Source organism: Mercenaria mercenaria, chromosome 19 (assembly GCF_021730395.1).
Source record: "Mercenaria mercenaria strain notata chromosome 19, MADL_Memer_1, whole genome shotgun sequence".
NCBI lineage: Eukaryota > Metazoa > Mollusca > Bivalvia > Venerida > Veneridae > Mercenaria > Mercenaria mercenaria.
In genome coordinates, this window is record NC_069379.1 from 38,709,726 (window position 1) to 38,732,994 (window position 23,269).

At 36.1% G+C, this 23,269-nt stretch overlaps 1 protein-coding gene across 1 annotated transcript in view; it reads right to left on the reverse strand.

The window, feature by feature from the left end:
- The window catches only part of LOC123541683 (paired amphipathic helix protein Sin3a-like), a 44,892-nt gene that overhangs the window by 15,581 nt on the left and 6,042 nt on the right, over positions 1–23,269 (reverse strand). The window contains 19 exon segments of the mRNA XM_053530949.1: positions 86–269; positions 2,248–2,497; positions 2,499–2,517; positions 3,612–3,725; positions 4,613–4,739; positions 6,111–6,294; positions 7,317–7,397; positions 8,385–8,542; positions 9,176–9,390; positions 10,053–10,183; positions 10,668–10,786; positions 11,339–11,425; positions 12,110–12,262; positions 12,860–13,015; positions 13,529–13,624; positions 18,069–18,257; positions 18,726–18,936; positions 22,450–22,607; positions 23,146–23,263. Of these exon segments, the coding sequence (XP_053386924.1) occupies positions 86–269; positions 2,248–2,497; positions 2,499–2,517; positions 3,612–3,725; positions 4,613–4,739; positions 6,111–6,294; positions 7,317–7,397; positions 8,385–8,542; positions 9,176–9,390; positions 10,053–10,183; positions 10,668–10,786; positions 11,339–11,425; positions 12,110–12,262; positions 12,860–13,015; positions 13,529–13,624; positions 18,069–18,257; positions 18,726–18,936; positions 22,450–22,607; positions 23,146–23,263 (2,750 nt within the window).

Genomic DNA, 23,269 nt, shown 5'->3' on the forward strand with positions numbered 1-23,269 from the left:
CATGCAATGGGCTGCAGACCTCTATTTTTCTCTCTTAAAATTGAGCTAAAAGCAAGCAAATTGTATAAACTGATTGCTATCTTACTAGGAGCCTTCAATCGTAAAGCTACGGCTGTGGATTCTTTCCTATCCTTCCTGCAGAGAGCCTCTTCCTCGGCCACTTTCTGAGAGTGACAGTACACTGTATGTAACCTCTCACACAGAAGTTGATGTAGCCGGAAGAACAGGTACCAGTTATTGTTGACAAAGAACACTGAATATAGATCATCCTGTAAAATAACAGACTGACCATGCTGACATATATAAGAAGACATTTTCAAGTCTCGTCACAAAAACAGTGCACAAAATTTAATTTTAAGTTGACTTTCAGCTATCTCGTAGTAAAATGCTTCATCCCTTCGAAGTTGAGATACAAAGTTTCAACTGCATTTTTAGGGGACAAATGAAAACTTTCATAGGACTTTTCACTGGGAAATTGAGGCATTGGCTTTTCAAACTTGAGAAAAGCATTCAATTAAAACAGGGTGCTGCCTTTTCTCCTACTTCATAACGTCTGTAACAGTTAATGAAATTTAGTGGTTTCCTAATTCTAAATGAGCTCATTTTTTTCCTTATTTATGTAATAATTATACTTTCCACGTTTTTGTAATTTATATTTTATTTCTAGAGACCTCATTTTACAGATATATCATGAATAAATCAGTAAAGAGTTAACAGCAGGCACGCATACAAATTCTGGCCCTTTAAGGGACAATAACTCTAGAATCCATGATGGGATCTGGCCAGTTTTTGAAAGGAACCGAGTTATCGTGCCAATACAAGTTTTGTACAAGTTTTATCAAAATTGCTTGCAAAATGTGGTCTCTTATCGTGTTCACAAGAAATTGTGGACGGACGGACGACGGACGAAGGGCGATCACAAAAGCTCACCCTGTCACTATGTGACAGGTGAGCTAAAAACATAATATTTGGTTGTTTTCATTCTTTTAAAATTTTAATTTACCTTAATAAAATAACCTTTCTTATTATTGATAACAGTTTGGTCTTGCCTGTTCTGATTAAACAAATTCCATTCTAAAACTATAAATACAATACAAATTACAAAAAAAAAGTTTTTTTTCCTTTCTGGGAAGTTTCTTAGCCACCAATGGGGGGAAAAACTCTCTTTTTTATTCGGACGTGGCCAAATATCTGCCTCTACTATATACAGTCAGGGGTGTAACTGTTTTAAGTTATGTGACCTTTTTCAAGCATGTTTCAACCTGTATCAGTTATAAAATATAGTTAACTCTGGTAAGTTATTAAAAAAAAGTCTTTTGCTGTCCTCACAAAGTGACCTTTAAAGTGAAATTAGTAGCAAACTGTGGTTAATCAAATTCTCTTTTAGTCTGATCATGACCTGATAAGCAAAATGGGATGTTAAGAGTTTTATAGCTTTAAAACTTTTGCATAAAACTTTATCAACCTTGCATAAAAATTTTTACTGCAAAGCTGGAAAGATAAAAGTTCAAGGATTCAGGAAATAATTGCATTAGTCTCATTCAAAATGAGGAATTGACACAGGATGGCTTTGTAATATTTTATGATAACTGAAACAAGTTATCATGGTTCATACAGACCTTCCCAAAAAAAATTCAAGTAGTTTTCAAGGAGTTTTCAAGTAGTTTTCCTCCATTTTCAAGGACTAAAATGGGCGCAATGTCACTGTTGCTGAGATATGAAATAACCAATTTAAATCCAATTTAGGACAAAATTAAACAATGTAACACAAAATTTACCTTCAATGCATCGCGGATAAATTACACAGTGTGAAAATTACTTGAAAGAGCATAAAACCCGTAAAGTACAGTACCGTACCATACTATCGCCGACTCCGTGGCAGGCCCTAATGGCGGTACCGGTTGTGTTTTTTTCGTCGTTTTTTAGTTTATTTTGGTCCGTTTATAATGTTTCTCTGTTTTCACTTCGCACCCGATGAATTTAAGGACTATTTGCCATCTTTTGTACGTTTTTTCCTAAATTCAAGTAGTTTTCAAGTAGTTTCTGACTGTTACAAAATTCAAGTAGTTTTCAAGGAGTAGGCATCAAATTCAAGGACTTTTCATGGCCTGTGCGAACCATGGTTATGAAAGTATAAGCACTAACCCAGATGGGTTATAAACTGCAATAACTTGAAACAGTTACACCCCTGACTGGTATAAGGATAAAAAGCCCTGGAAAATAAATCTGTAAGTGGATTCTACTTACATCAGCTAAATCATTATCATCATCTTCCTCCTCTTTCACATCATCCATTTCTTCCTTCACTTCTTCCTTGATGTCTTCATCCACATCCATCTTTTCTTCTTTCACTTCCACAGTTTTACTATCACCTTTATCAGTATTAGAGTCAGTTTTCTCCTGTTTGACTTTAACAGTGTCTGATGTTTTACCATTGTCAGATTTTTCGTTATCAGATTTTTCTTTTATCTTTGTCTTTGTCAGTTCCCCCACCACCATCATCTGAATCCATTTCATCTAAATAAAAGGAAAAACTATATAGAAATGAAGTTACATTTAAACAAGAGGCTACTTTTGGCTCAGGTGAGCTAAAAATGCTATTGACCTTTGACCTCTAAGTGTGACCTTTTTAATGTGAAAGCAGTATACCTCTTATTCTCCATTCGTATTTTTTCTTCCATCTTATAAAGCTATTGTGAAACTCATACAAAATACTTTTGAATTTTTTATATTACATCAGTGTATTTTTGTTGGTAAACAAAGAAAATTTACTTTTCATACAAGGGACATGACTAGTATGGAGAAATACATAAACAGTCAACGTCACATACTATTACAGTTACCAAAGAATGGCTGCATTACTTGGTAATTTGCCAGTATTAACTGTACATTTTCACACATGTATATGAAACTAATATATCTTTGGTTGCACAATTATGGAAGCAATTTTCTATTTAACTAAACCAATTCATTACACTGGATTTAAAAGGGTGTGTAGGTGTCGGCTTATTTATAGCCATCAGTAACCCACAAAGGCAGCTCCCCCAGGAAGATCAATGTTAGCTGGAGGATAGTATAAGATATAGAAAACACTTCAATTCTGATCCTTCAGCATACAAGGTGTGTGTATTTTTTTTGTTTGGATTTAACATTCCATTCACACAATTATAGGTCATAATGGTGACTTTCCAGCTTTGATGGTGGAAGACCCAGATGCACATCCATGCATTAATGCATCATGGGCGGACACATCTATGGTACAACCACCGACCTTCCATAAGCCAGCTGGATGGCTTCCTCACAAGAAGAATTCAACACCCCAAAAGAGGTTCGAACCAATCGGTGAGGGGCAAGTGATTCGAAGTCGGCAACCTTATCCGCTCAGCCACAGAGGCCCTAAATGCAAGGTGCAAATCACCTACAAATGGAACTCATATATCAATATTAATAATATTTGGTTCCATATAAAGAGTAACTACCGCCACACTGCTTCTGCTCTCAGACTGAAAGCCAATCTAAACCTTTCTATGCATTGGAGACTATTCTAATAGCCAAAACTACTCCAATGGGGAGAGACTACTTCTACCATTTGTCCAAGGGAGAAAACTTACCATCATCTTTGTCCATTTCATCATCACTGAGATCCTGGCGTGGAGTGAAGAATAAATCAGGGATGAAATGTTTCAGTAATACTTTAATTCTCTGTTTGTCCTCTTTATGTATACCTGCAATGGGAATTAAAAAAGGATTACTGAACACTGTAAACCATGGACTACTTCACTTAATGTTTGACCAACCTAATCTACAAGAGGGTTTTCCATTAAATAAAGTTTCATTTTTTAAGATCCGGATATAAATAATATCATGCCAAAGTCCTCCGCAATAGCAAGTAGGATTTTTTCTGAATTTTTAAAATATCTTTAGTAATATTAATTTTTTTTTTGTCAAAAATGTACTATTTTCACTGTACGAATTAGGCAAAATTACAATTTAAAAATTTTAGCATGTAAATGATTTTATGCTAACTATAAATGAAATTTTTCAACAATCTATACCCCAATAAAGACGGATCAAACAGTGATTTAGCCGATGTGAAATTGGAATATTTCCGGTTAATCTCTTTTCTTCCCTCTATAAAATGGCAAATGAACAGTCTGCAAACTTAACTTTCTAGGTCAAGTAAAGGTTTATTACCTGCCAGAATAACAGTTCTCACAAATTGAAATGGAATCTTATGACAGATCAAGATTTATTTTCAGAAGCTCTTGTCCAGAGACCCTTGTTCTGATTTGCACCTGGAGACTTTCTCATCAGTTTTCAACATTTTTATGTAGTCATCTTAATGATATAAGATCTTGTTATGTGCAGATAATATTTTTTCAGAGTTTAAAGAAATCTTTAATTAAGGCACCAATCACCCAAACAAACATAATGTTTATGTTAACTTTTGGTTATAACTGAATACCTGCAGCATGTTAGCCTGCAAATACTAACATCCCCGGGGGTATTGATTTGGGAATATATGGTATACAGATTTTTATGTGTACAGAAGATAGCTTTGTTTCTGAAACAGAAGTTGCATGTAAATGTTCCACACATAAAATCCACTTACTTGTCTGTCTTTTCATGTGATGAATGATTAAACCAGCTGCATCTTCTATGATAGATTTATCTTTGAACACAAAACTGAGATGTGGTGAACCGAAGTCGGAACCACCATCCTGAAGTTGCTCCTGCCGCTGAAAAATAGGGATATCATTTTATACACACTATCATACAAGTACATGTCACTCTTGGAAACTGTTCATTAAAACCCATTTAATCACCAAAGAGCCCATTTCACCATATAACACAATAAAGAAGACGAAATCCGATTTAACAAGAGGGTTTCGTCTTTCCTTTTTTACAATTTTTTTAAATAAAGGGAGACAACTTTTTAAGTCTATACAAAGAAGTTAACATCATCAAATGCTCTTAATAGTTATTTCTCAGAAATTCAAAGAGTCTTAAGTCGAAATTTGTATGATGCCTGAATAATGGCAGACTCAGGAATTCCGAAAACCGTTTCCATCAACATACTGTAATACTTTTTACTTCATTTCCTAAGGACCTCGTTTATAATCTCTTATTTTTTTGTTGGGTTTAACGTCGCACAGACACAACTAGAGCTATCACTAAAGGTGATGAATGTACCCCGCGCATGCACTGACACAGTACATTGCAATTTGACGCACACAAGATTGCATAATTATGTGGACTGTATGTATATAGACTGTATGTATACAGTATAGTAACAAAAAACAAAGTCCCATAACTATGCAGAATATTTATCTAAAAGAACGCAACATGCACCATGCACAACTAGGGTTGGTACTGATCACTTGTGTGAAGTTTCATTAAATTGTGTGCAAGGGTTCGGAAGATTAGACGTGCACAAGACTGCATATGCACACTGTATGTACATAGTATGTTTACAAGAAACAAAGTCCCATAACTGCAATTTTTGTTGTTGAAAGAACCTAACATGCCCCATGCACAACTACTGTTGTTACAGATCACTTGTGTGAAGTTTCATTAAATCGTGTCAAGGGGATGAGGAGAGATGGTGCGCACAAGATTGTGTCTATGTATATAGTATAGTAACAAAAAAAACGGTCCCGTAACTCTGCAAATTTTTTTTCTAAAAGAACCTAACATGCCCCATGCACAACTACTGTTGTTACTGATCACTTGTGTTAAGTTTCATTAAATTGTGTCAAGGGGATGAGGAGAGATGGTGCGCACAAGATTGTGTCTATGGACAGACAGACAGACAAACAGACGGACAGACAGACAACCTGATACCAGTATACCCCCCCTTACAACTTTGTTGTCGGGGGGTACAATAATAGGTCATATGGTGACTTTCCAGCTTTGATGGTGGAGGAAGACTCCAGGTGCCCCTCTGTGCTTTATTTCATCACGAGCAGGCACCTGGGTAGAACCACCAACCTTCCATAAGCCAACTGGATGGTTTCCTCACATGAAGAATTCAACACCCTGAGTGAGGCCTAAACCCAAATCAATGCTATCAAAACTATGAGAAAACGTAAACCAACAAAATAAATTACCTCATCATAAATAGTTTCTATTTCATTCAGTAAGGCCTTGGATCGTATTGCTTTAATATCATTCTGCTTAAAATTGATTCCCTGATGGTCCAGCGACTTGAGATAGTATTTTTCGTTTTGTTCACGCCAGATTCGGTTGAAATTCCTCTGTGCTTCTCTCCATTCCTCCTCCTTAGCTTTTAATCTAACAGAAAAAATAATGAAAACATTTATAAACACAACTTCTAAAAGTGAGAAATGTAAGCAAATTCTAGACTTTGAAGTTTACTACCCCTTTTTTTTTGAAGAATGATGTGCTCTTAGTCAAGTTTCTTTAGAAATTTCCAAGTCTAAGCTAAATTGCTACATATTACAGCCAAACCTTTGTTAAAGACCACCTCTGAACAGAGACCACCTGGCTCTAAAGACCACAATTTTTGTTTCCCATTTTAACATTTACAGTGTATTTTAACCTTTAAATAAAGACCACCTCCCAATAAAGACCACATTTTGGCTCTCCTAAGGGTGGTCTTTTTAGACAGGTTTGACTGTATTTTGAAACTTAGTCAGCTACACCTGTTTCAGATCAGTCTAAGGTAATTATATTTGCCGGGCTCAAATCAACACCAACATTCTGGCAGTGCCCAGCATTAACACATCGGAACATTTTGCAGAGTATTATCGCCCATACACGATATTAAAGGAAACTATACAAATGACATAATCTTCAAATGTGCCGCATCTACAAAGAATGTATATTAACACCATATATAGATGCTAGGAGTTGTTTTTGATGTTTAGATGTTCTTAGTGGATTTGTTCACTCAAGCAAGACAGTTTCAGTTCCTCTGTGTGTGTGTGTGTGTGTTTGGGTTTAACGTCTTTTTCAACAATTTTTCAATCATATAAACGACAGTGTTTACTTGTAGCAGTGAGCACAATGCCCAACTTTATAGTGCTGCCTCACTGGAATATCATGCTGTAGACACATGGCATGATACTCCACCCAGTCACATTAAACTGACACCGGGCTGACCAGTCCTAGCACTATCCTCTTAACGGTGAGCGCCAAGCGAGGACTACAGAACTGAAGGTACTGCTTCTTACAGAATAGAGGATACTGCTTCTTAAAGAATTCAGGGTATTACTTCTTACAGATTTAAGGGCATTGCTTGTTACAGATCAGAGAATATTGCTTTTTACAGAACCCACGGTACTGCTTCTTACCTTCTTAGCACTAATGGAACAGCAACAACAGGATTTTTCTTTAAGCCATCTACAATGTCCGGGGCTTTATCACCATATATTCTGTAACAGTTTTAAACAAGTATTATAACATGTTTATTTGTTTTACGAGGTCATCAACCATATTAACTCAGTCTTTGATGCTCCATCACTCTATTAAAGTATTATATAGTATAACCTATCAGAACATTGATCTTTTTTCAGTTCAACTAATGCATAAACCTTCTTCCCACAATAAATATCTGAAATAATGAACTATTAAGCAAGGACATGTCTAAATGAGCCGCGCCATGAGAAAACCAACATAGTGGGTTTACGACCAGCATGGATCCAGACCAGCCTGCGCATCCGCGCAGTCTGGTCAGGATCCATGCTGTTCACTAACAGTTTCTCTAATTCCAATAGGCTTTGACAGCGAACAGCATGGATCCTGACCAGAATGCGCGGATGCGCAGGCTGGTCTGGATCCATGCTGGTCGCAAACCCACTACGTTGGTTTTCTAATGGCACGGCTCAAATGTTGTCATTGCAATTGCACACCATTGAAATCATAGCACAAAACATGAGACTGCATGTCATAATACTTGCTTGTATCCGTGTGTTCATGTTTAATGTCTTTTTCAACAATTTTTCAGTAATATAAACCAAGGTGTCTATTTGTTGCAGTGACACGATACCCCACCCAGTCACATTATACTGACAACGGACTGACCAGTCTTAGCACTACCCAATTAATGCCAAGTTCAAAGCGAGGATGCTACTACTACAATTTTTCCTTCTTTGGAATGACTCGACCAGGGATTGAACCCACAACATCCCACACACGAAGAGCGTGTTCCACCACTGCGCTACCCAAGGCGGTACTAATACTTTCTTGAGATTTCCTGTTACCATGTACATAATTTTCATTTTTCCACACTATAACAATGTGTTGTATCAAACCCAATACAGATACATGAAATGAAATATCCTTCAGCATCAACAAATATGACATTTTCTAAGTTCCAGACAAAACCATAGAGACAAGCTATGAACTTTCCCATATTTTACCTTTGAATTGCCTTTCTATGCAGAACTTCTGACGTTCCACCGAGACAGTTATCTAACTTGAATTTAGCGGCATCTTCTGGTGCCATCCTAGTTAACTTCTTCTGAACTGATTCTAGCACTCTTATAGTTGACAAGTTCGTTTCTATGACAACATCCAGCTGAAAATGAAAATAACATTGAACTGAAACACGTATACATACCTCCATACTGAAATCAAAACAATCTTACACTTTGCCAATTTTCCCCTGTAAGTATTTCCAGTCTTTTAATCATGCTTTAAGACTTTCCAAGAAAACTTCTTACATTCAAGTTAAAAGGTCCACTATTCAATAACAGTGTTGTTCCACGATTTTTAAAACTTATTCAGATAATGGAAGGGAAGTAATTCAACTCTTATTCATCTTATCTACCTTGTAATTTTCACTTTCGGACAAGCATGATTTAAAAGGCGACAATTGATACTGTTTGTTGAAATGATGTTTTTTACATAACATATAGCTGTACATTTCTCTTGAAGATATGAAATTATATGTGTTCCATTTTATTTAAGATACAATTTTACTACTTGCATTACTATGTATGATTGTATTTATAACGATTTATTTATTGTAAGGCCGATGATCGGCGTCCCGACCTCTATCACGCCATCGACGGGGAAAATAAATGGGGTAACCCCTTTCGAGGGTGCCTGAAAAAAAAAAATAACGAACAGAAAACTTCACTTCACTTGTATTAATTTACTTTCTTATTAAGTTTGCTTTATTCCAGAAATCAGCTTGTAACAAACATACCTCAAACCTTTCATCTTCACATCTGTATATATGTTCCTCAAACTGAGTTTTCCGTGATGTAACAAACGTTGAATCTTCTGACCAGGAGGGGAAGGAGACCCAGGTGTCGTTTAAAACCTCTTTACATAGCGAAGTTCTTCCTGAGCACTTGGGTTGGATGTAGGATTTTGGCAACGCCCTGTAACTCGCACCATACTTCTTACAAGTGGCATAATCTGTTAAAGAATGTATTAAGAAATAAAAACCTTGATTTTCAAGCTATCTTGATGTATGCTGCAATTCAAACATATGATGAACAAATAATCATCAGATTTAAACACCTATTGTGAATTTATTTCATTTCATGGGCATGAAATTTTGCAGTTTGGGTCAAAACGGTAATTTCCTTACAAATATGAATTTATGGATTTTTTTATTTATAAAATCTATTGGAATTTTACTAATTCATTGTGATTGAACCATTTATTTTAGTGGATTGACTCAACCACTAATTTATAAGTATAAGCACCCTCTCCCCGCCCCACCCCTCACACTAAATTTTATGTTTTCACTGTGATGGAACCCAAATTTTTGTGGATCAACTCAACCACTAATCTGTAAATATTAGCCCCCCACCCCTCCCCACCAAATATTAATGATTTCATCATATAAATCAGTTTTGCTTATTTAAATATTTATCAAAACATGCATTACTCATAATCAAGGCAGTGCAAACATTTTCAGTCAGTAAATATTTACACAAATTAATCTTTCTGATAAATCAAGATAAATTTCTGTTAAAACTAGACATCTGATTTCCATGACTTTAAAGAGTATTTAGAGAAATATTGCACTGCTCACTTATCTTTCATAGTCAAATAACACAGAGTTTACATACCAATTTCCATGGCTAGTTCTCCACTAATCCTCTCCTTGCCTGTAGAACTTTGCGGTACGGACTCCACCGTCCCACCCGACTCCTTGTAGCCAAGGAAGTCTTTGAACCACTTAAATAACTCTGGAAATTTCCTGAAAGTGACATACCATGAAATTCTTATTACGAAATATTTCAATTGCTAAATACATAATAACAGCTCTTTCAATAGATGTACCAGTTCTCAACTGAAATTTCCAATGATCATTATTGCAGTAAGGTAAATTTTGCTACTTATCATAACAGGCTTGTTTGTTTTAGTGTACCATTTTTTAACAGTATTTCAACTATATAACAACTGGCAGTTCACCAAACTAGAGTTCCTGGATTCTGTATCAGATGTAACCTGTTATCTGCAAGTAATGATCAACTTCTCCACATGAATCAAAGGAGGGGCAGAATGATTTCTGACATAAGCTCTGCTAACAACTTGTCATAGAAAAATATAACTCATACCTGGATCACATCCCAAACTGCAAAGATCTATCTTAACATCTTTCGACTATTTTTCGAAGAATTTAAAAGAATCAGGTTAAAAAGAGAGTGGAAAAACAGTACTAGGAAACAGCGTAAATGTACCCTAAAAATGTCTGCACTAATTGTACAAGCTCAGATCTAGATATGACTTCTTGGTTGAATAAGACCAAACATCGTAGAAAGTTCTCATAAACTTCTTGATGCCGCAGTGCTTTCCTCACCTGAAAAATACATATCATTACTTACGAGCTAATTCATAAATTTATAACATTTATGAATAATCTTGTTTCTGACTGGTCGGGTTTTATGACACCCAAATACAACTTACATTATTTTGCGACTTCCAGCTTTTTAATCGTGGAGGAAGACACAAAGTGTATCTCCAGGCATTAGTTTCAGGCAGAGGCAGGCACCTGTGAGGAGCCTTTGACCTTATGACAGCCAGCTGGGTGCAGAATTATATGCCTCAAACAAGATTCAAACCCTCATCTGTCTGAGGAAAGTGATCTGAAGACAACGACCTTAGCCACTTGGCCACTGTTAGGTTTTAAGACACAACTGTGATACAATTTACATCTATTAATGACTTTCCAATTTTTAGCGATGGTGGAAGACACAAGGTGTACCTCCAGGCAATTTTTTCAGGCACAGTCGGGCAAAGTCAGCTTAGTGGCTTCCAAACAAGGAAGAATTCTGCATCCAAAGCAAGATTCAAACATACAGCAATGATGGGGCAAGTGATATCACTTTGTAAGTAATGCTAAACATTTTACCTTGTCAAAGAAAGCATATTCGTTCAATGTTCCCCACTTTCCAGCTTCGGCCAGGGAGATATCTTTTAGTGTTCCCATTCTTGGCTTCTAGAAACGAAGTAAAACCAACAATAAACATAAGTTATGTCAACAATTTCTGACACTGTCAAAATGACAGACTCAATACAAACAAGAAGGTTTATAGTACATCATTCATTTCATTACAGCAGATGTAGCTGTGCAAAATAAATGCTATACTTTGTCAAGAATTAGCTTTAAATACCTGTTATCATTTAGAAGATGCACAATTAATACGACAATTTAATACTTTTGCAATAATATGCTTTCAATCTATGACAAAAGGGCTCACAGTAAAATATTACTCCCATTTATTGCAAAAGGAGCAACAGATTTTCTAGAACATTAATTAACCCTTACCCTGCTAAATTTCTATAATGAACTTGTCCATCTTTCAATTTGGACAAGTACCATGAACTGTTACAAGGGGTGCTTACCAAAAATACACTGACTGAATGGCAACAGTGCAGATCATGATCAGAATGCACGAATGTGGAGGCTGATCATAATCTACACTGGTCACAAAGGCAGAATCAATCGTGTTTAGCATGGTAAGGGTAAAGGATCAATTTGAGTCCATTCTTTTACAATCAATTTGAATTAAATTTTCATCCTTCTGGGTTCCCTTCACCTCTCTCTGACAACCCGTACCTATCAAATTTGGGTGCAAAATGTATTGCACAGAAAATACCATTAGATTGTTTACAAAGTTACCTTTATAATAGGCTGTTGAGCGCTAGAAGAGATGGACCTTCGCAGCTGATTGGCTGCTTTGGCGGTCTGGTTCTTGCTGGGAAAGCCTGGTTTCTTCACAGTTGAGGAATGATCATTTCTTACACCCAACACAGAGTCTGCTCCAAACAGTGACTGAAAGTTGAGAAGAGAATGCTTTTATTTCTTCAACACTTTGTATGAATTCACAGAAGTTAAAAAACTCCTGAAAGTGTTGTCCACAGCATAGATCATTACTAGATAAAACCAAAATTATCTCTCAAAATAGCTACGATGGGATCAAGAATTCCATGTGAAAACATTTAGAATACTAGCATATTGTAAAAAAAAACCTGATTTATGTGGAGTTGGCAGAACTTTAATTGTGGAGAATAGATTAATACTGGTACAGAATCCAGGAAAACGGCTTTTGAAGGTTTACTACTAACATTTATGTAACTAAAATACAGTTGAAAAACAACACTGAACCTAAAACAAACTAATCAAAATAACAACTGAGCCACACCATGAGAAAACCAACACAGTGCATTTGTAACTAGCATGGATCCAGACCATCTGCTCAGTCTGGTCAGGAATCATACTGGCCGCTAACATTTTCTCCAATAATTGCAATAGAGTTTGAAAGCGAACAGTATGGATCCTGAGTAGACTGTGTGGATGCGAAGGCTGGATCAATGCTGGTCGCAAATGCACTATGTTGGTTTTCTCATGGTGCAGCTCAAATACACTTACGCTAACATAGCCTTGGTATGATGAGGAACCATTAGCATCCGGGAGAAACTGTCCGAACTCCGCCAACAGGTCTTCCTGATTCTGGAAAAGCTTGGCAACTTGTGCATAAACTTCTGCTTCAGTGAGAGGCTTGTGTCCCGGAGGACAGACTGACGCCTGAAATGGAAAATGCGGCACCACCTACAAAATTAACTAACTGAAATGGACTCCTATACTGTATATATGGTTTTTAAGTGACTCAGTTATGCATAATAAACCCTGACCTCTTAATTCAACAATGATGCACCCAAGCTGCCAAAATGCATAACTGTACACAATATTTAAATACATAATAATAACATTACATACGGTGCCCAGATTACAAAGTCAGATTTTTTTTTCAATAATCTTTCTAAGATCCTGGCTTAATAATTCATACTACTGAATATAGTACAAAAGGAAATTAAATGCTTAAAATGGAGACAGGGATATAAATTAGCAGGGGCTGAGGCCCTAGATTTTGGACTGAGCCCCTAAATTGTTGAAGAAACTGCCCATATACCTAATGTTCAACATTAATTTTGACAGTCTGGGTCCCTAAATAGAAATACTAGTTTATATCCCCAAGAGGCCCAACATACTGTAAAGGTAATATCCAAAAATAAAATGTAGAATAGATCTAATATTTACCAGCCCTCCTTCCTTTATAGTTCTTTGTTCCTTCTGATAGGTGTGAAGTATCTCTAGGAAAGCCTTGTATATCTCTGGTTGCCCTTGGAAACGATTCTGTAATTCACATTTATGAATTTCAACAGTCAATTTATCTAGAAGAGATTTTCATCACTTATACATTACTGTCAAGACCTTATTTATCACAGAGATCAGAGAACACGACAAAAGCCCTTATTTGTTTTCATGTGTGAACGATTTCAATAGAAATTATATGTAACAGGTTTAGGGCTAATACCAGGAGAAATCTGCCACAGGCAAGTAAAAATTCTATATTATTATTCTAGGCAGCTCATTCTGCAGGACAAGTTGCCTTCAAAGAATAAGTCAAGCAGATGATGCATATTATCAAATGTTGTCAAAAATATTACATAAGCTTTAAATATTACCAATAATTTTTGGCAACATGCCCAGAAGAGTTGCATTTTTAACATGTTTAAAGCTGTTGAAAATGTATTTTTAATGTACACATTTCTTAACTTATAAAAAAAAAAAAAAACTGTCAAAACCTTTAAAAATGTATTTTCAACATATTTACTTTTCATTAGCCATTTCTTACGAATGGAACAAAATTAAAATATTTAAAACAAGAGCTGTCTGTAAGACGCACGTTCGACTTTTCTGAGTGCTTGACTCTGAATTAGATCTTTGCCAGTAAAAGGGGCTTAACTCAATCAAATATATAATCAGAGTAATGGGGATTGTTACTTCTGGTGTAGCCTTTGATAGCAAATAAACATTTTAAGTTTCAAGTCAGTAGCTTTGAAAGTAACATAGATATTTGACATTATACAAACCTTAACCAAAAAATTCTAAGTTAAAAAGGGGCAAAATTAAAAAATCATAGTTAGGCCAGAGAAAATAAATGTTTAGATTCTCATCCGAATTTTGAGAAAAAAATGGGTGGGCACTTACTTTTTATTTTTTAATTTGAAAATATGATAGTCCAGAGGTCAATTTGATAAATTATATTTAAGATATCACTGAACTGATATTCTAGTGTGTGTTGCTGTGTCTTTGAAATGCTTGTATATGTAAAACCTATTTTGAAATACAGATATATATATATATATATATATATATGAAAAAAATAATTTTATGTCATAAACTTTAATCTTGTTTATAATGTGATAGTAAATCATTTTGTCTGATGGTTGATTGTATCTTGTACACAAACAAGAGCTGTCACAGGAGACAGCGCTCGACTATTTCGATGCTGGATAGTGAAACTGGGCACATCTGAGGAAACTAGAGCTGTCACTGGAGTGTTTAATGACTCCAATTGTGGATGAAGATATTGCACAATAGCCTGATTCTCAAAAATATCAACTTAAAGTAATAAGAGAGGTAAAGATAAAATGTATCAAAACACTATATAAGTATATCCTAAGCAAAAAGGGGCAGAATTCATTAAATACTGGTGCCAGAGTTATGCAGCTTGTGTCATATAGTGTGGGTGATGATGCTGAACAACTATTTTAAGTCTGAATCAAATCCATTCAGTAATAATAGAGACAGAGTGAAAGTGCATCAAAACTTTAACCTAAAATTCTAAGTAAAAAGGGGGAATAATTAAGAAAAATTGGTGCCAGAGTTAAGCACCTTGGGTCATATGGTGTGGGTGATGATGTTGAACAACTATTTTAAGTTTGAATCAAATCCATTCAGTAATAACAGAGACAGAGTGAAAGTGCATCAAAACTTTAACCTAAAATTCTAAGTAAAAAGGGGAAATAAATCATGAAAAATTGGTCCCAGAGTTATGCACCTTGTGTCATATGATAAGGGTAATGATGTTGAACAATTGTTTAAGTTTGAATCAGATCCATTCAGTAATAACAGAGATAGAGTGAAAGTGCATAAAACTTTAACCTGAAATTCTAAGTAAAAAGGGGAATAATTCATGAAATATTGGTGCCAGAGTTATGCATCTTGTGTCATATGATGTGAGTGATGATGCTGAACAACTATTTCAAGTTTGAGTCAAATCCATTCAGTAATAACAGAGGTAGAGTGAAAGTGCACCAAAACTTTAACCTGAAATTCTAAGTAAAAAGGGGGAATAATTCATGAAAAAATCGTGCCAGAGTTATGCACCTTGTGTCATATGATGTGGGTGATGATGTTAAACAACTATTTTAAGTTTGAATCAAATCCATTCAGTAATAACAGAGAAAGAGTGAAAGTGCATCAAAACTTTAACCTGAAAATCTAAGTGAAAAGGGGGGATAATTCATGAAATATTGGTGCCAGAGTTATGGCCCTTATGTCAGATGATGTGGATGATGATGAGGAATAAGTATTTCAAGTTTGAATCAAAGTAATTACAGAGATAAGTTGAAAAAAGGGAAAGTGCACCAAAACTTTAACCAAGGTGGGGACGCGGAAAGACGCCGACACCGACGCTGACGCCGGGGCGAGTAGGATAGCTCTCCTTATACTTCGTATAGTCGAGCTAAAAAGTAAATCGACAACAAAGGCCAAGTAATATTTGTCTGTTCAGTTATTTGCAAATTCAAAATATTTAGTTCTGTCAAAGTACATGATTTTTAAAGAAAACAATCAATCTGTCATTCCTGCTTTGCATGTGCTAAAAGCTATATACCCTTGGAACTGATGATTAATATGCTATTGACTTTCGAGCTTAATGTATAAAATACGAGGAATCTACACTTGAAAAAAATTCAGACGTTTCTTATTTAGACGCACTTGCACACATAGCATATTTCAATCCTATTTCCAGATCTATGAAACAAATAGCCCGGCCAGTAGTTCAGTTCTATACTTTGCACGTGAAAATGGCATGTCGGGCTTCCCCACGAAGCAAATGTCCATGTTAAACACAATTGAAATCCATACAACAGATACTTATTTCTAATCAATAACAAGAGCACCGCCTTGTGGGTGCTGACGCTCATCTGATTTTTTTTTTGTATAGTAGAAATATTGTCCTACCCATGATTTTCTAAGTCTAAAAAGGGCCATCATTCTTGCAAAAAGCAGGATAGAACTATGTTTCTTGATGTACAGCGTCTGCTTATGATGGTGAACAAGTGTTGCAAGTTTTAAAGCAAAAGCTTTGATAATTTAAGAGAAAAAGTTGACCTAAACATAAAACTTAACCAAGAAATCTGATATTTTTTAAGTCAAAATGGGCCATAAATCTTGCAAAAAGCAGGATGGAGTTATGTTTCTTGCTGTACAGGGTCAGCTTATGATGGTGAACAAGTGTTGCAAGTTTTAAAGCAATAGCTTTGATAGTTTAGGAGAAAAGCTGACTTAAACATAAAACTTACCCAATAAAACTGATTTTCTAAGTACAAAAGAGGCAATAATTCTTGCAAAAAGCAGGATGGAGTTATGTTTCTTGATGTACAGGGTCAGCTTTATGATGGTGAACAAGTGTTGCAAGTTTCAAAGCAATAGCTTTGATAGTTTAGGAGAAAAAGTTGACCTAAACATAAAACTTAACCAAGAAATCTGATATTTTCCAAGTCCAAAAGGGGCCATAAATCTTGCAAAAAGCAGGATGGGGTTATGTTTCTTGCTGTACAGGGTCAGCTTATGATGGTGAACAAGTGTTGCAAGTTTCAAAGCCATAACTTTGATAGTTTAGGAGAAAAGCGGACTTAAGCATAAAACTTAACCAGGCAACGCCGACGCAGACGCGGACACCAATCAAGTGATGACAATAACTCATCATTTTTTTTCCAAAAAATCAGATGAGCTAAAAATCAATAACAATCAAATTAGGGTAAGAAAATACACTGGCTTTAGGTTTTTCTAAAAGTTTTTAAAATCACAATTAGGTTGCCAGAATGTCTGCAAGTCGTGTGAATTGCCGATATTTTATGACTATTTCTCTTAATTTATTATAATAAGATGTAATGTCATGGTAAATTTTAATATCAGATACTGTCAAATGCTGTTAAATTGTCTTTGCATCACTACAATATGTCAAACATTAACTTTAAACTCAAGAATTATGCAATTTTTATGGAAGTGAACCAGTATCCGGACATAACATTTTGGCTATCCAGATTTTGACCAATAAAAAATTTCGAGGCAGAGAGTTTCAGATAGGAGTGGGCGGGGATGAGATATGAGAATCTAAAAACTAATTTTCTATTGCCTTAAAGGGACTGTTTCTCCTGGTGTAGACTTTGATAGTAAATAACTATTTAAAGTTTCAAGTCAAAAGCTTAATAGTAACAGAGATATTTGACTTCATCAAAAACTCTGAACAAAAAATACTAAATTAAAACTGGGCATAACTTTGTCAAAATTCAAATTAGAGTTACAGGAATTGCTTCTCCTGGTGTAGACTTTAAGAGTAAATGACTATTTAAAGCTTCAAGTCAATAGCTTTGATAGTAACAAAGATATATGACTTTATCAAGAACTTTAGCCAATGGCGATGCTGTCGCCAGGGCGAGTGCAATAGCTCTACATTTTCTTTGGAAAGTCAAGATAAAAATCTAACTTTCATTTTTTAACATACCTTTATTTTGTTCACATAATTAATAGCATGATTAAACTCAACTGGTTGCTGGCCTGGCTGGTTGCTGTTCTGAGCCCCATGACTGACACTAGTGTCGGGACCCGGCCTTGGTGGCTGGTGGTAGGTATGTGGAGATGCATGGGAATTATTGGCCGCTGTGTTGGTCACATGACTTTGAATGGGCTTTTGCTGAAACATGTAAAGTAACAAATATTATAACGTAACACACAATGAGAAAAAAAGACAACCCATTAAGAGTCCAGAGTATACCTGTGCTTACAACTATAAACATGTAAATAATAGGGGAAGCTTTTGGAATCAGAGTTCGAGTAACTTTTTGTATTTGTATTCTCCAATTAAAATCACTTAGCATGATTTTAAAGTTGCCCAACTGGAGGCGATTATTAGTGTAATACTGGCATCCACACGGACAGACACACACAAATCCCGTCGGTGAAAAGCTAGCTCATCACCAAAGGTGATTTATTGCACCTATATACTGTCATTTTACTCCAATGACAATTGACAGGTTTTACAAATTTGCATATTAATGGAATTACTTCCCTTTATGCATTCAGTAATCGTTACATTAGTAAAATTTAGAAATGTACATATAAAACATCAACAAGTAACAAATACGTTTAGCTATTAACTTACATTATGTTGCTGTGAATTAGCTGCGGCCTGGGCCATCTGATTTAATGTTGAGATGGACACGGTCTGCTGACCAGGCTGATGAACGTTAATTTCATTGGCCTGTACTTCTATTTTATACCCGGGTGGTAGAAACGTGTTGAATCCAACAATTAGTTCAGGGTGGCCCTTGAACAGGTTTGAGACTCTGTTGATCACACCAGGTGTGTCAATACTGTAAAAGAAAACAATGGTTGCAAAATATAGAAAATGTAACAGACATCTTAATTCATTCATTCACATAATTATAGTATATACTTATTGACTGCTATTCCAGTCAACAGCTAAATATTACTAACCGGAAAGCCATTCAATAACTGTTATAGAACATATGTAGAATGACATGAGTAATAAATTTTCATATTTTTTCTTCCAAGTTTAAAAAAGAGTAAAAAAAAAACTATAGACTGGACAAAAGCACAAACAATGGACTGACAATTTATATAAGGATGTAATAATATAACTGAAGATCTAGCTTGTTTTATGTATACAGTCGACATTGTACTTGCGACCACCTCTATTAAGCGATTTTTTTTATTAAACGACCAGTCAAAATCCCTCCCGAACGTTTTCAGTATATAAATTCATTCCATTAAACGACTTTTTTATTAAACGACTAGCGACCACATAAATGTAGTCCCGACAGGTAAAATATTCGACAAAAGTATCTATTAAGCGACAGGGTACCAAAATTCTACCGGGCATTTCTTCATATGTGTAATTAGCGAATACGTTTTGCACGTGACTGAATGCAATTAACCTTTGTATCAGTCGAACTGACAAACAATCTAGCCATAAATTTCACGGTTTGTGGCTCACGATGTTAAAACAGATTTTCAAACCAGACATTATGTTCATAATAAATACAGTTACATTAACAGTTAAAAGTAACTTTCCTTTTCGTCTGACTGAAGTTCATTAAGAGACAATTCCATTAAGAGACCACTTCTTAGCAGTCCCTTGGGTGGTCTCTTAATACAATGTCGACTGTATGTGTGATTGAGAACAGGCATTAATTTTGTCAAACAAGTATCCGTAAGACCAGAGCACATATATCCTTACTGAAAGTCAGGTGTACAAAAGAAGTTGAGCAATGAATATAGTATACAATAGACATGTATTAATATATATACATGTACATACATTTTTTAACTAGAACAAGAGCTGTCCCTGAGACAGCATGCTCAACTTTGTTTAGTGCTTGACTCTGACTGAATAAGTGCCAGTAAAAACTTTATAAAACTTCAACCAACAAGAAGCTGCATTCAGTAAAAGCTTAATGCCCCCGGTGGCATCCTTGTCGATACAAAGCAACCAAAGTCCAAAACGCGGTCAAGTTTAAGGTCAAACTGAGGTCAGGTGGTGTCTGAAGATGAGGAATGGTCACAGGTTACATATGCATTAGTCATTCTAGTAAGGGGTATTGATGCTAGATGAAACGGTCCCATTTGGTTCACCTCGTACGGACTGACAAACGGACGGACAGGACAATCACTATATGCCTCCCGCATCAGTAGATGCCGGGGGGCATAAAAAATTTAAGTTAAACAGGGGCATAACTCTGTCAAAATTCAAATCAGAGTTATGGGGACTGTTTCTCTTGGTGCAGACTTTGATAATAAATAAATGTTTTGAAGTTTCAAGTCAAAAGCTTTGATAGTAACAGACAGGGCTTCGGAAATTTGCCGGTTTGTCGGTTTTGGACCGATTTTTGACTTTTCAGACCGATTCGTGAAGTGAAAAAACGAAAAAAATCGGTCCCGTAAAAATGGAGAAAAGTATAAATTTCGGTCTGATATCGCAATACACGATCACCTGCCAAGTAGGAAATTGTTGGTCGCACCTTCAGATAATCAATAAACGTGTCAATCGGTCTGATTGTCACTTTGATAATCGGTCCGTAATTAGCGCGTGACGCAATCAGTGCTCGCGCGGCACATCCTTTAATGTTTGCAGACAGCCGACTGCGGTGTATTAAACATTTTTGACTGGTTTCGTAACGTTTCTGACTGGATCCAAATCATTTCGACGGGGATCCACTTCTTTTATTTAGAATCCGACGGATGGTTTAAGGGGGATGGTTTCAAAAGGCTATGTTTGATCACGGTAACAAACAAATGGTCGCTGCATTTAATCAAAGAGTTATAATTGTACATTATTGGTTCTTTGATTTAATGAGACATCACACGGAAAACCGATAAAAATAATTTTTATAATTACTTGATTTGAAAAAATTACATGATTCATTTGTTGGGGCTCCAGTTGAAACAAATGCAGAAAATCGTCTTTGCAACCCGACTGTACAAAAGAGAAAAAAAAATGGACGGGCAACCACGAATGATAAAGAAAACCGGAGTGGCACTGTTTATCAAATCGGTCTTTTAAAAAACGTTTCAAAATGAAATTTTGTTTACATCAGAAGAGAACATATAACTTTATAAAATGTAGTTGCTTATTGAAGTACAACATAAGTGAAATGAAATATCCGTGGCCAACCCGCGTGACGTTTTGGTACTATACATGCGGGAAATTCGATCTCGGCGTTCAAATAACGTACACATTCGGTCCACGGCAGAGTACTCTTTAAATACTGAGGCTGTTTAGCAGAGAATATGTGTCGTGTAACTCACTTTGACGCATTGTATTTTGTAGAATTCCGTCAAAGAATGAGGAAACATCACAAAGTATCTGCCGTGTATACGGTTTCGAAGTCACGTGCGTTGGCTTTTAGACTAGTTACGCACATGGTGTCAATGCCTCGTATTATCTCGGAAAAACATCGAAATTTAAACAAAGTAACGATCACACATAACACTGAATAACTGTCTTCATTGTATGGTAACGCGCGGTGACTGGTAACTCAGTTTTAATGCATGACATGCTTATTTCTTTAGGTTAAAGGTCAGTAATTCAAATCCTTCTTTGTTTCATATAAAAAACGACAACTTCATGTCGTCTTTACGTATCTTTAGAGAACATCACTTTTTCCTACACCAATTTTTCATGAAAGTTCTATCACATATTAACGAAAAAATGAAAAGAAAATAGGGGGTTGAATAGTTCCTAGTGAAATGCCAGTCAGTTGTGGTCTGCTACCCTAAAAATGGCGCATATTTGCTCTCCTCCGCGCAATAAACACCTACTTCCGGTTTCGATCTGCAAAACTTGCCATGTGGGTTGTATGAACATGAAAACCGTCTCATTTCATGCAGAATGTATTCTAGTAGCGAAAAAGTGTGATTAAAGCACTCGTTCTACACGAATTTGCGCAGAAAATGGGAAAATTAGGATCTATTTATTATGGACTTCTTTCGACTACACCACGGAAGCACATTTTCGACCGAATTACTGACCTTATTCCTTTACCCTAATATGTAATATTGGGAATGCGGTGGGTGGGGTAGCGCCGATGTCAGGATTTTCGTTTCGGACCGATTGAGTTATCAAAATTTCCGGAGCCCTGGTAACAGAGATATCTAACTTTATCAAAAACAAAAAAGGACGCTGCCCATACCGGGCCTAGTGCAATCTAGCTCTACTTTTTCTTTGAAAAATTGACCTAAAAAGTCAACTAAGTTTGTTTAGCAAGAAACTCTCACCAATGGTAATCTGTAAATAAATGACTTCAGGGAGGTACAAAAAGGCAAAACTTTCCTTTACAAATTTTGAACAAAATTTTAATACTCACGTCTGTGACTTAAATTCCTTCATGATGTCCAGGAAGTCATTATAAACTTGTGGCTGGTTCCCGAACTGTAGCTTCACTTGATCCAGGTAAGACAATGCATCCTCGACCTTTAACCTCTGAAACTGCTGCTGCTGACCTTGAACTTGTGCTGCATGTACCTAAGTGAAAAATATTTGACCTATGAAATACGATGACATTAATTTCACTTTAACAGTGACTTTTTTGTTTTGTCTTTTTTTGTAGGGCCAAATACTGGCTGTTTTCCCTAGCCATAAAAGCTTAATTTTCCCCCCAAAACTTTGTGTTTCCCCTTAATTAAGATCATATTTTCGCCTTAAGAAATGTTCCGTAATGAGCAATTAAGCATAGTGATAACTTTATGAATAAATGTCACAAAAAGTAAACATGGAGGGAGACAATTCAAAACCAGGTGTATTTTGTGTTGAAAATAACTGAATTTTCAATGTGAGGGCTTCTCCGGCTTCTAGGGGGCTTTGCCCTCCAGACCCCTCTCAAGGGACAACCGCCCCTTAGAACCCTAATCACACTCATGGCATTTGCAGAGCATTGACAGCTATGTATAATTTCTTGTGATCTCCTTCAATAAGCCACAGGTTCTTCCTCTGTGAGAAATAATAGTTGATTCTGATTAAGTTTATTCATCAGATAAAAGTAATAAATACATCATTTTTATACCTGAGATGGGGGCGGATGTCCTGCTGCCAGATGAGCAGTCGGTCCGCCAGGAGCCGCCCCTGTGATAGCTGATGGTAACTGAATAGGTGATGTATGCGGATGGCCTGGCTGACCTCCACTGAAA